This window comes from Miniopterus natalensis, chromosome 3, assembly GCF_054644295.1.
Source record: "Miniopterus natalensis isolate mMinNat1 chromosome 3, mMinNat1.hap1, whole genome shotgun sequence".
NCBI lineage: Eukaryota > Metazoa > Chordata > Mammalia > Chiroptera > Miniopteridae > Miniopterus > Miniopterus natalensis.
The window spans coordinates 88,267,574-88,283,819 of record NC_142083.1 but is presented as its reverse complement, the minus strand read 5'-3'; the positions used below and the strand labels follow the sequence as shown (position 1 = coordinate 88,283,819).

At 40.5% G+C, this 16,246-nt stretch overlaps 1 protein-coding gene across 2 annotated transcripts in view; it reads right to left on the bottom strand.

Moving 5' to 3' along the window:
* Window positions 1-16,246, bottom strand: part of USP7 (ubiquitin specific peptidase 7) — a 59,795-nt gene that overhangs the window by 21,495 nt on the left and 22,054 nt on the right. Inside the window, exons 2-5 of one of the 2 annotated variants that reach the window (XM_087815654.1) lie at window positions 9,690-9,794; window positions 4,059-4,257; window positions 2,240-2,378; window positions 1,511-1,599 (exon numbers count right to left, since the gene is read on the bottom strand). In XM_087815654.1, the coding sequence (XP_087671780.1) occupies window positions 1,511-1,599; window positions 2,240-2,378; window positions 4,059-4,257; window positions 9,690-9,794 (532 nt within the window). Of the gene's footprint in view, window positions 1-1,510; window positions 1,600-2,239; window positions 2,379-4,058; window positions 4,258-8,783; window positions 8,888-9,689; window positions 9,795-16,246 lie in introns of those variants that run through there. The other variant, XM_016199391.2, reaches the window with a different exon arrangement.

Below are 16,246 nucleotides of genomic sequence, written 5' to 3'. Positions count from 1 at the left end.
AAAGCAGGACAATCCCCCAACCTCCATCTCCGTCTGTATATATATAATGCAAAGACAAACAAATGTGATCACCACTAAGTGACCAACCCCAGAGGAGACATTTATTGTGAAGTCAAATGTCACCAGTACTCTGATTCCAGGGGTTAGTCCATGGCCATGCAAACACACTCAGGTGTGTCAAATGGCCCAGTTAAAATTGGCACGAATGTAAAAATAATTTTTTTTAATTGCAAGAATCCTGAATTATAGATGGTTATTTTAAGAACTATAATCATAAAGATTTAAGTAATAATGGTTGAATGAGTTTTGACAAATTTGGCTAAACCAATAAATCTGCTTTGATTTGTAAAGCAGAAAAACCGAATTTACTTTTTATGACAAGTAGGGAATAGTGTTTTTAAATGGGGGTTGGGGGGCAAGGCAAAAAAATTTGATTAGAAAATACCTTGTTTCAGCCCCCACTTCTGGTATCAGAATACAACGTAAGTATATGTTTTAAAAAGGCACTCAAGAAAAGAACGATTCTTCCTGTATCAGTCCAATTAACATAAAACTAATATATGTTATTTGCTTTAAAAAAAAAAAATTCCCAGTGCCACTCCCAGGCCATGTTAGCCAGGACCTGGACTAAGTCACAGCTCCTTCATGGCCACCCCACTGCTCTCTGCCCCACTCTGTCAGGGTCAAGCCGATGATGAGCTCTTGCCTGAGAGTAGGGCCTTGTGGAAAAAAATTATTGCAAAGTAAGAGACTGGTATCTGTCACTTCTTCCTAGACAGAATGTGACTGTTGTCGCTTTGGGCCCTCAAAGTGTGTTGGTCTTCTACAACCTGATCCCAACTCACCATCTCACCTTCAGTTCCACACTTCACACTTTCCTGATATTCTGCCCAAACCCAAACTTTCCTGCTGGTATCTGTACTCACGCTGCTCTCCCTACCCCCAATTCCACAGTCCCTCCTTATCAACCAATAACACACTCTTTAAGGCCAAAACTTCCTCTTGCACACAGACCATCCTGGACCGAGTGAGAGAAGAAGCATCTCCTCCCAGGCCCTTCTCTAAGCTCTATGGTACCATACCCACTGCTTCACAGCTCAGTGGCACCCCCCCATCAGCATGCACTGAATGCTCCCTGATCTGTTCATCCCTGACCTCTTCAAAATAAAAACAGAGCAGCTCCTGCTGTAGTTATTTTACAGACTGGTCTTACTCCTTTACCTGACCAGCCTGTATGTTCTTTGAGGACAGAAACCCAAGGCTATCGTGTTGGCCCTATAATTTTATATTCCTAGTGCACAGCAGGGTTTGGCATAAGGAAACTACTTACAACGGCTAAAAGCAAGCAGTGAATGTGAAGCTGGTATACTTGTCTGTGTTCCGTGTGTGCCAGGGGAGAAGCACAGAGTGCTTATCTGTGGAATACATGCATCTCTGACAGTAATGCAAACTCTGCCCTCACTACAGCACAAAACACTTCTTAACAGCACCCAGTTAAAGAAAAACTTACGCAACTCCATGGGGAGCATCCGCCTGTACAAAGACTTCAAAAGTCACTTTGTCATCATCTATAAATCCTTTCTCGGGATCAGTCACTTCCTATAAAAAAAATTAAAATGTCCAACTTGCATAAGATCACACATATGCCTACTTCATTCCAAAGAGATAATTACCCTAGTGTCCTGTACTTAACAGATCAAAATACCAGTTTTTCAAACACCCAAATTATGCTTTTAAGTTTTGTAATGTTTTGGTTTTAAACAGTGTTCTCTGAACAAAAGGAAGCATCCCAGAGGCATTGGGGGTGCACATCATAGCATGGAAATTGAGGGATCAATGTCTGCTTATCAGAGCAGGGCTGGGAGATTCCAGAGAACACATGCTAGAAGAATGTCTCCAGCTCTGCAAAAGGCAGCCAAAACGAACTGACTTGAGAATTAATGAAGTACATGAAACCACCTCATACTATGTGTGACTCAGGGAAGGACCCCAACTGGTATTATTTCTTTTAAAGGAAATTTACCTATCAGGAAAGCTACTAAACTAGCTTATGATGTTTGACAAAATATTGAGACTTGAGTCCTGTTGACTGCTAAAACAGGGAAACACAAATAACAAAACCACATATAGATACCTGTCCAACTTATTCTAAAATAAACAGAAGGCTTTGAACAATGAAAGATTTAGGGGAACACAGAATAATGCTCAGATTATTCAGGCTAAATCCACTGTTACTTACACTCCAGGCCATAAAATTGGAAAATCCCCAATCATTTTCTTTATGGAAGAACAAATGACTAATACGACGACTGAATGACTTCTCGTCATCTCTGTAATTTATTATCTTCAGCACTGCTTGTGCATGACAAGACCACGACCTGTTTAAAGAAAACAATCTAAGGCTTAGGTGACATATTTTGTTGATGTTTATACATTTTTAAAAACACAGCACATAAAAATTCGCACATTTATTTTCCCTTTTGGAGGGAATAGGAAGGAAATATTTCTCTTAGATAAAAAAGCTAAAAGGGTTTGGGGGTACCCCTAAGTACTGATTTATTAACTCATGGTTTTGGGGGTACCCCTAAGTACTGATTTATTAACTCATGGTTTTATTTATTTTTTAATTTTTCAAAAGTTTAAGTCAAGATTATTGGTATCTATAAAACATGTTTAGATTTTATAAGAGATTATAGCTTTTGGATCAGGTTATAGTTCTATTACCTGAAAAGAATAGAAAAAAAGGTTCTACTAATAAAGGCGTCACTACAAAGCATCACTCCTACCCCTGGGTAGCTCATAGATCCTGTGCTGTCAAGTTCTCAAGAGCAACTATGCCCAGAGCTCCTGAGAAACCTTAAGCATGGGCACCAAATCACAACCAAGAGACATGACCATAGATGCCATCAGTCATGTTTGGGGCAGAACACAAAGGGTCGATGGACCAACGTTTAAAAACTAAAAAAGAAACGCCACTTTACAAGTCCACCATTAGATTTAGAGTGAAAGCTCTGCAAACCTTACGTTATGACTGCACTTTGAACGGGCTGCAAATTCACTGACACCCAGGAAAGCAGTGCTGTCGGGACGACACTCCTACTTGCTCAGGATCCTTATACCAGATGGACAGCTCGCCGTGCTTACAAAATTCTGTCAGGCTAAAGCTGTAAGACTAGAGTCTAGCCCAATACTCATCAGATCAGATCACATAAAATGGGGTTGGCACTTCTTAAGATTCAAGTAAAATGAAAAATACAATGAGCTGTGTTCTCTGGAGCTTTGGCAGAACAGCTAGAGCCAGTGCCCTCGGGGGTGACACCGAGACTGGGCAGATGTGGTCCAAAGAAGCAGCTTGGTGATGAAGTGATCTGGAATCTAGGGGATTAGTGTTAACTAGGGGATCTGATAAACGCTGAACAGTGACAGTTCTTAACGAAAGGGGAGAAGAGTAGTCAGACTTTCTGGAAATAGGCAGAAAATGTGAAGTCTTTAATCTTCGGCTTCATCTGAATAGAGAGGCCACCAAGACACTTCTTAATTCTAAGGTCATTTTATAATATACCTCTTTTTAGAAATTACATGCATAAAAAACAATTTCTAGAATAAGCCAGATAGGTTCATGTTATAAAACCCTTGAATGTTTAAATTTCAATTTTCTGAATAACCCACAGGAATTAACACACAATGAGAAGGATGTCATCCTAATGAATTTTCTTTAACTACAATTTTCAACTTGGAGGGTTACTGGTGAAAAAGAATTAAGCCTGGTAACCAGTAGTCAGCTAATCCACTGGGCCCTGGTTCTATGTTCATACAAACTTTAGGTTTTTATTTGCAAGAAGAAAATATATGTTTTCTAGTTTGGATATAATACCTACCGGCGAGTTTTAAAGAGGGACATGTATTTAATCTAATTTAAAATCAGAGGACTATGTAGAGGTAGCAAGGAAATTCCCCCAAAATTTCAAAATTCAAAAAGAATTCAGCCAATCAAATTTGACTTCCAATGTATTATAACTATCTGTGGATTTGTAATTGCATCATTTAAACTGTCTTACGTGGAATCAGATTCAGCATTGCACTGGAGAAAGAATCCTACGCTTTTTTGGTGTGGTCTGTCTGGATAAAAGCGTGGCATCACCATAATCTTCCATGGCAGATTTCGCACAAAACACGGAGGGCTAAGGACCGACTCACTCAGTCTGCTGAAGCGCTCGACAGTGAACTGAAAGGTTGCCTCGGAGCGCCAACTCGTGTCTGCAAGAAAACACGTTGTCAATCAGAGCCCGCGCACTGTAACAGAGCCCTGAAAACACCAACAAACAGAATAAACTATTCTATACAACCGCAACCTAGCTGCTGAAACCTAACTCTCTGGAAAAATGACAGTATCAGTCCAATTGGCTAATGACCTAAAACAGCACAATGACATACAGTTTCTGTGAATTAAACCCCAAACTCAGAAGGCTAGCAACACACACCTGCCTTCCCTCCTGGATATGAGTCCAGTGTGATAAGAACAGCTATTCTACTCTCTCTTAATTCTCACAGAAGCCTTAGCACATGGAGGGGCTTTCGAGTGAGGGGATGAAATGTAACGCCTGCCAAGGACAGGGGTTGTGAAGGAAAAGGCAAAGGCTTGAGACCTGAGCTGAGCTGGAGAGGGGAAATGAAGGGGGCACTGAGCTTGCGAACACAGGCGGCCTTTGGAGGAAGTGGGAAGCCAACACTCCCAAGGAAGCCCAGCACTGTTTAGAGACGACTGCTAAAAAGTTAGCCTAAAATTAAAGGTAAACTTTGTTAGTTCACAATTTTTGTGAAACATCAGCCTGGACTCCCTAGGAAGAATAACTTTCAAAAGGCAGAAAGATACTGGTATTCTTTATTACTTGAGAGTGAAGGCCAATTTAAGGAATGAGGATTTTCTCCAGTAAAAAGCAAGGTGTTGATATGGTGCCTCAGACGGTCAACTAGCGTCACACACTTTAGAATGCAACCTTTTACTGATGGTGGCTGTTCATTTACAAGCAAGATGGGCCCAGATTAGCTTTGACAAACCCAGCGGTGTCCATATTGATGGTTCTCAGACTCCTTGTGTGAAGGAGTGGTTCTCCCAAGGCCACCCGCCGATCTGTCCCTGCCAGCACTTCATAGCAAAACATCCTAAAACTGCCACAGCAAGGTACGTTTCTAAATGCTTTCTCTCACTTTCTGTACCTATCTCCCTGCAGACTGGGAAAGATTCACAGCCAGGAAGGGGACCAAGGGCCACAGTGTGAGGAGCCACAATTGGTCTAGGAATAGGAGGAGCCCGGAAGGTTTTTTAAGAATCAGGCACTACTGTGACATCCTGTTCCCCAGGCTCCTGAGGTACCCAATGAGCCTGGAGGCTTCAGGGGAGAAGAGCGGGTTAAGGGCACACTCCCTTCCTTCATCCTTCAGTCTCCAAGCTGCACCAAGACAGCTGAGTGCTCAGGATGCAGACTACTCAGTGTAAACAAACTGCTTAATTTGTGACTAACTGAATTTGTTCTTAGGAAAACATGTCCATCAGTCCTCATGAGAGGGTAATATTCTTTACCAAAGAAAGGAAAACCGAAAGTATGTGTGACAGTTGGCATTTTTACCTTCTTTTAAACACTCTTTCTTCATCCCTAATTCTTTTTCCTACACGTAACCCTGCTCGGCAGTTTACACAGAAGCCCTTTGAAAGGAGAGCAGCTGAGCAGGGTGAGTCATGTCTAAGAGGTGATGGCATTCTGTATTCAAGGCTCTCCTGGTGGCAGGCAACCCTAATCCCTTTGATAGTAAAAGTCCACAGAAGAGGCAAGAATCTTGCTCAAGAAAATGGTGTCTAGAATGGCTTAGGAGAAAAGTAGCCATTTTTTCATAGACACACAGATCACATTTGAGCTGCATCTAAATCCTGCAAGGTAGACAAGGGCAACTATTACTTAATTCCTACTTTATAGATGAGGAAACTGTGGCTCGCTGAGGTTAAGTGGCTCATCTTACCAAAGGTGTTTTACAAAGTGACCACGGGGGTTTCAATATCCAGGATCTGTGAACACTAAGCACAATGACCCTGACTCTGATTTATAGATTGCCATTCTAACACTCCACCAAACACAGACCCCAATAAAACTGACCTACATTACAGTGATTGAAGAACTGAAAGGAACCAAATGAAAAGCACCCCAGGACACTAACTTCTGGGCCCTAAAGAGTTGAACGTTGCAGGATCTCATCTCTCTTCTAATTCTCTGATTTTGTTTTCAGATACAACTCAGCTGTTTGTAGGATTAGATTTTTATATAGATAAAGATTGATACATATTATAACTGCTTTTCTGTTCTTCTACCCCACACTTTTAATCAAATCCTAAATTAATCTTTAAATATTAAATAGGACCTAACAACAGTGAAGTCAGTGAGGCACTGAGTCCACGAGATGGCAGGCCCAGCAGAGGCTCAGTGCCCCAAGCCTGGTGCTGCCCGGGCTCATGGTACTCAGTTCACACTCACTGAATTATATACTAGATGTGAGATTCTGCCTCACACTGAAGGCACACATCCTTAGAACAGACTTATCTTCCAAAACATGATAATCAGGAAATTTAACATAAGATTTCATGTAAACAGAAAGCTCACCCTATGGCTGGGAATTCTTTATACAAATTGAATGACTGAAAAATTATACTAAATACCAAAAGGTCAAAAACAGAGAGTCTACAAAATAGAGAAGCTGACTTGAAACCCATCTTTGGCAGGTAAGGCTGGTCTAAAATCCCCCTATGAGGAATTACAAGAGGCCAATATAAGTCTTTGCTCAAGAAACTGGATGAAAGGTACTAGGGATTCTATGTACTATTTTTGCAATTTCCTGTGTCTATAATTACTTCAAAACTAAAAATGTTTTTAAAAGCAGTATACCTGGGATTATGAAAGATACCCCACATTCTACAGTATTTGTATTTCATCCAAACAGAAACTCTAAACCACCAGAATGCCACAGAGCACCTATCTCATCACTCCAAGGACCTTCCTACTGTAAATAATAGGACCATGAGCTGTGTTTCTGCTGTCATCAGACATCCTCAGTCAGAAAAATACGTTCTTCCCATCCTGTCCCCAAAGAGCAGCAGCTCCCATACAGTCCCCAGCTACCACTATGCCTATTCTTACAACAATCTTTTCTTCCCAGGTCAAAGGCCAAAGTACCAGCCTGGGGTTCAGTTGTGTGAAAAAGTAGAGGAAGATACAACACTTTAGTTTTCTGAATCAGAAAGATTAGCCTGAAGTTTTCACAAAGGGCACTGTTGCAGCTAATTTTATCAAGCCTCAATTATTCATTCAAATAGAAGTCTTTACAAGTCCTAGTTAACTCCCAGAAATTACTGTTGTTTCAAGGGTACAAACAGTTTCAATATAGGATCCATCTAGATCTCCAGACGCTGTATTTGCTCTAAAACTGTTCATGGTCATCTCAGGAAAAACAGTAAGAAACTAAAATCAAAGTAGAGTAGGTGGGCACAACCAGAAAATGATTCTGATACCTGCCCACAATTCTGTGTTAACAGGATTTGCAAATGCTCTGTATCTCATCCAATCTGTGTTATTAGCTATTTAACCTCTGTATAAGAAAGGTCCCTTACTAAAGCCTCTCTGCACAGTTAAGGCACTGATCACTGAAATCCAGTGTTTTCCAGGTTGAGATGTTAAAAGGAGATTCAGGGAAGGGGTTCTAAAGTCCAGAGTCTTGGGGAATCATTAACAAAAAGAGTCTTTCAGAGAAAGATGTTCGGGTACCAACGGCTTGGAGAACTATCATATAGAAACTTATTTAACAGAGCACTCCTCAAACTTCCTAGACTCACAACACACTTATGTTCTGCAGAAGAGGGTCTGGAAATACACATCACGGCTGGGAAAATGCTGCCCTTTTAAGTAAGGCTTCCACTCCTGGAGCCAGAAGCACCTCCCACCCGCATCTCTGCCATCAAATGGAAATAATTTTATTCACTGTCTTACGCCTGGGCCTTTCAAAGGCACCTAGAATCCAAACCAGGAAGAAAGTGCTATTGAAGACCACTCTACTTTCTCCTACAACATGCTTTTTTCATTTGGTAGTTCACAACAGGAACATTTCCACTTTTAGGTTCTATGGTTCAGCATCATTACTACTAATAATTCAGTAAAACTGCCTCAAGAGGAAAGGGATTTTTACATACATTATGATCTCATAAAAGTGGTTCACAAATGAGGCTATTCCAGATCCCAGGAGACAAGTGCAGTGTTTAGCCATCTGGTTGTCACGACTGGGGGTATATGGGTGGTATAACACTGGAGTCCTATAATGCATAGGACAGCCCCCTACAACAAAGAATGACCCTCCCAAAATGGCAACAGAACTGAGGCTGAGATGCACCCTGCCCTTTTATCTGCACCTGTGCCTTCTCCCAAGCCCTCCCCCCATAAAAAACCCAATGGAAATATCAGATTGAAATTGCTCTGAGAAAACTAGACTGAGAGTGCTGAGACTGGGTTGAGACTGCTATGCTCTACAAGTGGCTAGAATTGGTCCTTAACTCACACCTGGCATATCAGACCTGGCTATGCCTTCCCACTGCGTTCTCTGAATCACTTTTGGCATCTCCGGTGTCTAAAATAAAACCAAGAGCCCAGCAACCAAAGAGACCACACCCACACCGTTGCCCTTGGTCTAGAGTGGAAAGCGCACTCCACAGGTAACAAAGCAGCGGGGTTTAGACCACGCCTCTTTACCTTCCTCAGATATTGCCTCAGCCAGCTGCCAGGGGGTAAACCGCACTGTGAGAGAACTCTCAACTACGGCTGCAGTTTCTCATGGAGGCTGAACTTTTGGCAGGAGGTCTGAACAGCAGTCCTTCTGGTGGTGCAGCCCGTGGCTGATGAGGTTTCTTTCAACTGCCCCGTTACACCCCTGGGAAGGACACAACCCTCATGAGGATTGATGGACATGCTTTTGACAGAACATGGTTTCATATTACACTGCAAGATTCCAGGAGCTGCATAAAGTGATTACTAGCTGCTACCTGCTCACGATTTTGACCTTGCAAATGTACAGGTCACATAATCTGATAAACTATAAAGAAGAAACTGCCTCAAAAGCAAACGGTTCCCTAGGCACAAAATGTCCATGCATGTACATATGTATATGTTTTTTGCATAGAAGATTCAGACCTAAAGTTAGTGTGGGAGAATGAAGCCCAAAAATCAGTCTGATTTCACACCTAACAGGAGTGGGGTATAGACAACTGACATACACGCTACACTAAGAATGTAATGGAAAGCCAGGTTACAATGTCTAGAAGTATCTTGTGGCAAACAAGGAGGAAAGGAGAGTAATGTACTTATTCTGAATACTAACAGTGGCTGGCAAATTGCAGGCCTGAGTACCCATCTATTACAAACTTCTGTATTTAAACCTTCTCGCTTAGGCTGGGGAAAATCAACTTACCTTGAAATTTGTAAATTATCTTGAAGCCCAACACCAATTCAACGCCTAATTTTTCTTCAGATACAACAGCCTAAAAAATAGCTACTTTTAAGAAACTTCGAAGTACTTGAGGAAGAAACAGGGACCACATCTACTTGTGTTTCTGACAGAGTTTTCTGCCCAATGCAAGTAAGCAAACCACATGTACTTACCATCCTCCATGTCTTCCTCTGTGTTGTTGTGCCCATCACTCATGGTTACATTCCCATTGATAACGGGGTTTTGAGTAATTCTTGGTGGGTCATCTGTATCTCCAGCTTTAAAGAAAACAAAGGAATTACATGATTTTTACCATCATAACTTAACAAAAATATATTGGTATTTTTATTTCTATGCACTAAGTTCAAACTGTGCCATAATAAATGCGCCCTAACCCAAAGGGTATTTACTAGTATGTTTACTAAATATGAACTTGAGCTGATTCCAAAATGCTACATGTACTTAAACATGCACTTGAATTGGGAAGGAGGTACCACAAAATAATCTATGGTATTTATTTTGAAGTATGTTTCCTACTCATTAAAACCCAATAGATCTTACAGAAAATATTGCTGAGGATTTACTAAATATATACAAAAGAGTGTACATACATTAGATCTTTTTACGATGAATACATGTCAGTGCCTTAAAACATTAAATTGTCATTCTCAAAGTCTCTGGAAAATTACTGTATTAATCAAGTATTAATCCATGCAAAACTAGGACCAATGTTTTGGAGGGCACAGGGAATTGGGAAGGAGGTTCCTGGGAGGATTGGCACTTATAAAGAGTCCAGAAAAGATAGAGAAACTAATAAAAAGGTTTTGTTATTCTAAATGTTTGCTGAAATTTGGCTTGAAAAACATTTACATATAATCAGAAGTGGGGACTCAAAACTTTTAAGAAATGACTGGCAAATATAAGGTTTGTAATTCTAACATTCTCACCACTATTTTCACGAATTAATTTAAAAGCAATCTTCTTACACTGGCATAGGCTCATGATTTAAAAGGGGGGGGAGAGAATGATGGCAAGAAAGGATTTAAACTGTCTCTACTGGTCAAAAGGCCATACTTCACATTTTTAGATCCTTCCCTTCTTCCACATATCAGAATAGCTCACTACAACTAATGCTGGTCCCCATGTTGCCTGTGCCCTCAGCTTTCCCTGGGGCATCAGATACTTCGATAGAAATAAAAAAGTCTCAGCTACAAACAGGAGATGTAGTTTTAAAAATATCTGCATAGGTATGTCCTTGGCCTCCAATATTTTAGAGCCTTTCCAGCATTCAGATCTGGGCCGTCAGGTTCAGCACCACGGATAGCAACCTAATCTTCCCTCTCTAGACATTCTCCAAAACCCCAAACTATCAGGTTATGTATCTCAAATAATTCCAGATCATAAAATGTATTTTATCCTTCTTTTATATATATATATATATATATAATTTTATTGACCTCAGAGAGAGGAAGGGAGAGGGAGATAGAAACATCAATGATGAGAGAGTCATTGATTGGCTGCCTCCTGCACATCCCCGACTGGGGATTAAGCCCGCAACCCGGGCATGTGCCCTGACCAGGAATCGAACCGTGCCTGGATCCTGGGTCTACGTTCAGCCGCTGAGCCACGCTGGCTGGACTATTTTATCCTTAAGTATCTCACACATACCTTAAAGATCCTTGGAAGCCAAGAAACAGGCACTGCCACCCACATTTCGACAGGCCACTCCCAAAGTTGCTTTATTAAATAACATATACTCTTAATTAACAGTGTTAAAAACTATTTTTAAAAATAAACATTGTTTTAAACTGGTCCCTCGACCACCACACCCTGACAGAAAAATTGGGGGAGCGAAATGTGGCAAGCTAAATTCCTTTTACCACTGCTTAACTAGCTCAAACTCTAAATGCTAAAACATATGTGCTCAAAAAGCAATGAGAAACCAGGCACTTTGACTGAAATGTCTTTCACCCACATCTTCCTAAATTAACCACATGAAACCACCATAAAAATACTTTATGAGGAAAAAGTTCTGAGAAGGCCTATGAAAGACATACAAGTCCACCAATGGAATATTATGCAGCAGGTTTTTTTTTTTAGAAGTATCTATATGGAAAATTCTCTAAATTATGTTTAAAAAAATCTTTTAGACACCAAGCAATAAATGCAACTATTGTTATGAAAGAGATAGAATATGTTGGAACAATAATATATAAATTGTTATTTCCCTTTATATGAATAAACCAATACTGAGAGGACCCATAGAAACTATAAAGAGGTTATATAGAAACAGAAGAGTAATCACCATATACACACACTAACATCATGTGACTGTACTATAAATCTTAAAAGTAATTTGATGCACGGCCAGTACTTTCAATTTAGTCCCTTGGTTTAAATCTGTCCCACTACAATTGCTTTAAAACATGGTTTGTAAAATTAAGATGTTATATAAATGTAAGCAGTCTAAACTGTGGCAAGTCATAACTTGCCTGATCCGTGATTCTGAAGATTCTGAGATCCAAATGAATTCATATTATTGCTGAAAGTATCTTTCAAGGTTTGTTTTGGTGACTTGAGCTAGAGTACTTTTTCACCAGAAGTTATGGTAATAAAAGTCGAGATCAATTCAAGAGATCTTATGGATCACCATCCACACCACCTTACTGTGTAGGGTGGGAAAATGAATAAACTGGACCACCATTTTTCAACAGCAGAATTAACTGCAATATGGAGAACGAAGAAAGCCTAATATTTTATAAAATGAGAGATCCTGTTCTAGTGTTAATGAAAATAGGATTTCTCTGTAGTTGACCCTGGAAGGCAAGGCAAGTAGAGTTCTACAGTTGAACAGGGTTCTCCTGAGCAATAACCCATCTTTTACACAGCAAGGTACACGTTTTTGCTGGCCTGACCAATTTGCTCTTTTCCACCTTTCATAAGCATGGAGATGGTGGTCAAAACCAGTGGATGTGAAATGGCACAAAGTCCCAGGTTGGTCCACCATGACATGAGAAACCAAGACAACAGGCCCCATGAATCTCCAAACCACCATGGGACCTTTGCAGAAAGTTGGCAACTCAAGTCTGGCTCTTGGGGGACGGAAGATCCAGTTTTTAAAAGCTCCTCATGAATGAGTTAGTTCAACAAAAGGATTAAAAATTTAATTAAGACAGTAAATCCCTGACCAGAAAGCACCCGATACCCACAAATGTCTGTACTAGGCTTCCAGAAATATTCTAAATGATAAATAAAACTACCTTCTTTATCATCAAAAAAGTACAAGATTGGTGTATATATACATTTATCGCTGTGTGTGTACGTGTGTGTGTGTATATATATATATATATGTATATACTGATCACACTTCTGAATTTTGTCCCGCCTAGCTGGAATTTTCCCAGATATGTCAACTCTCGTATGTCCCATATGAAAACCACTAATTTTTTGATACACAATGATCTCAAATAATAAGACTGGAGACATGCCTGGCAAACACCAATGACAATATCGAATGCCTCAAAAGGACAGACTAAAGTCTCTGATAGGCCATATGTCTGCGGGGTAAAAAAAAAAAAAGCAATTATCAATGCAAAACATACACGACAACCAGAAAAATAACAGATCATTTGTATTACTCATGATTGGTAAGCCTTTTCACAACAAACCTTGCGATAAGTATCAGAGGCAAAATTTTAACATTTGTGTAAAAAAGAACAAAAGTTCCTTTTTTTTAAAAAGTAACTTTAGAAACACAAAAGACTACCTTTGCTAGTTACAAATCCTCTATACCCTCCTCTTTTACTGAGGATGCCTATACTTATGTTCAGCTTTCCTTCCTGCTGATTTTCATTTGTGATGTCATAACAGAACTACTAACCCAGAGAACATGGCCAATTGCTATGGAAATGATGCAGCACTAATTTAGCATCTGACTCTCACTCCTGGATGAGCTAACAGATAAAGAACACTATTCCAATTTGTTGGTTTTGGCATTTTCTGTCACTTCATAAAGATTTCTCAAACCTCTCCCAAAAAGGCTGGGGTTAGGGAAACCAACCACCACAATAAAACTTCAGTCTTCCAACTAAGATAGTTTCAGGACCACAAAGATCCTGGTACGCAAAGATCCCGACATGCCTCAGATTCACTCTCTACTCAGTCCCCCAGAGTCCTACTTGAATTTCCCAACTAGTGACACAGCCCAGTGAGCAAAATGGCAGAACACAGATTACCAACTCAGTCCCTGAAGTGGTCAAGCAAAGCCTTTAACTGCGCATCTTAATCCCAAATCTACCAGTTCACAGTGAATTCCAAGTCAACCCCCCATCCCCAGCCCCCACTGCCCCAGCTTTTCTTGGTCTTCCTCATCTATCCTCCAGCACTGAACCCACTTTAAAGAATATTACATAAAACAGAGGTTATAGTGGTAAATTAGAACACTGGTATCTTTCTGGGTACTCATTTCTTAATTGGCAATCCCAAATATATTTCAGAAGGACAGTTCAGAAATATCAGTATTGGTTCTGGAAACCCATCAAGCAGCATTAAGTCTCCAATCTGAACTCTAGTCACCTTCTTGTCCAAGTCTGTGGTTTCCAGCCATGTCTGCATGGCTCTGCAGCAGAATCTGCTGGGCTGGGGGAGGGGAGGGTTCTCTCATCCACATCAGAGTGACTGCATAGAATCTCTAGGAGCTCTATACCTCAACATTCTTTTTTTAAAGTTCCCCACAAAATAAGGACCAAAAATAGATTCAAGCAATTTTAGCATTTAAATAATCACCTTCAAAAGGCAAAGTACCTGGCTCTATGGGGTGGCTTTCAGGGCACAATACTGCTCTGTTAGGTTCTCTATATCTGTAGTTTAACAAGATGTAAACTGTGTGTGTGGTTGTACGCATACATTCTTATTGTGAAGCTGTACATTGTGAAGTAGTTTGGAAATTTGAAAAGCACTAAAGCACAACCACAAAAGATGATGTGCAGTTATCAAACTTGATGTAGCTTAATTGTAACATTTAGCTTATAAAAGGTTCTCTTTTGTATGGCCATGATTTGACATCTGAAAAAGAAAAGCAATATTTGATTTATTTTTGTTAAGTATTTAGGGTATTTTTAATAAATGATTGTCAAATAACAGCTTTTTTAAAAAAAGGACAAACATGTCCAGAAGCAGAAAGAGGATGTTACCAGGGCTTACTTGGGGGGTGGGGGTGGGGGGGGGGGTGGTGATCTGGTTGGAAGCATTTGAGATCTTGCTCCCCTGTATATGCTGTCAACTTAGCTCAAATAAACTCTTATAAAGAGTTTATTTTTTAAAATCTGCTTCCCTGGCCTGTTTGGCTCATTGGTTAGAGTATTGGCCCATGGACTGAAGGGTCCCGGGTTCGATTCCAGCCAAGGGCATGTACCTCAGGTTGCAGGCTCGATCCCCTGGGTCAGGGAGCATGTGGAAGGTGGCCAATTAATGTATCTCTCTCTCATCAATGTTTCTCCCCCTATCTCTGAGAAGAAATGGGAAAAATATCCTTGTGTGAGGATTAAAAAAAAAGAAAAAGTTTAAAGAATAGACTACTTCTTGGAAAACTCCATAACACAATAAATTGTACTGAAACCTCTTTTAAAAATCTGTTAAAAAAAAAAATCTGTTACTAGTTCCTTAGTTGTTGATTTAAGTTGCTAACACTGGGAAACCAGGTGAGGGGAACATGGGGACACACTGCACTAGCTTTCCAACAAATCCAGAACTGAAAAGTTTAAAAAGAGACAACATAGCAAGCCCTCAAACCTAGGAAGCAAGGAATATAACATTAAATTTATATATGAAAAATATGAGCATGGAGCATCCACATAAGCATATCTGAAATTCTCACACAATTAAGAGGAGAAATGGAGAGAGACTTGATTTTGGGAGGCGAGCATACAATGCAGTACACAGATGATGGTGTTAGAGAATTGTACACTTGAAACCTGTGTGGTTTTATTAACCAATGTCACCCCAATACATTCAATAATAAGTGAGTGAATAAATAATGGAGAAAGAAAAAAAAAAAAAGAGCCTGGAAGCTGAGGAATGAAAAGCTTTCACAGATGCCTGGGCAGGTGCACAGAGCAGAGCTCTTCAGGAGGGTCACCGGGAGGAGAGTTTGTGCCTGGGCTGGGGAGGTGTGAGCAGCACCTTGTTTGCTTGGAATAGTTCATGAAGCATTTACTGGCTCCCTACTGGATCTCAGGTAGTGATCATAAGGCCCGGGGTGAGGGCTTATTTTCCCATTTCCAGATGGAAACTTGGGCTTGGAGAGGCTTTGTTGCCAGACCAGGGTCACAGGTAGGTATTGTGAGGGCACTGCCACCAGAGGAACCCAGGTCTGTAAGGCTATGGAGCCCCTGCTCTTTATCTTCCCTCCCTAAGATACTATCTGCCCCTGTGGCTCTTTGCTCAAGGAGGCATGCTCACTCCTTAGGTACACTGCAAGTTTGATGGAGCAGCCAAATGAACCCAGGGGCACTAGTCAGGAAGAAATAAAGATGAAAAAGTCCTAAGCCCAGAGGCATGATGCTGTGAGAAGGCTGAGGTTCTTAACTCTACGGATATACTTTTTTAAATGCCTAATAGAAACATAACCCTTAGTCCTGCACAACTTCTACTATATCCGCCCAATTTCATTTTTCTATGAAACTCACTGTGATATCTGCAGATTCACAATTACTATAGAAATAGAAGAGGT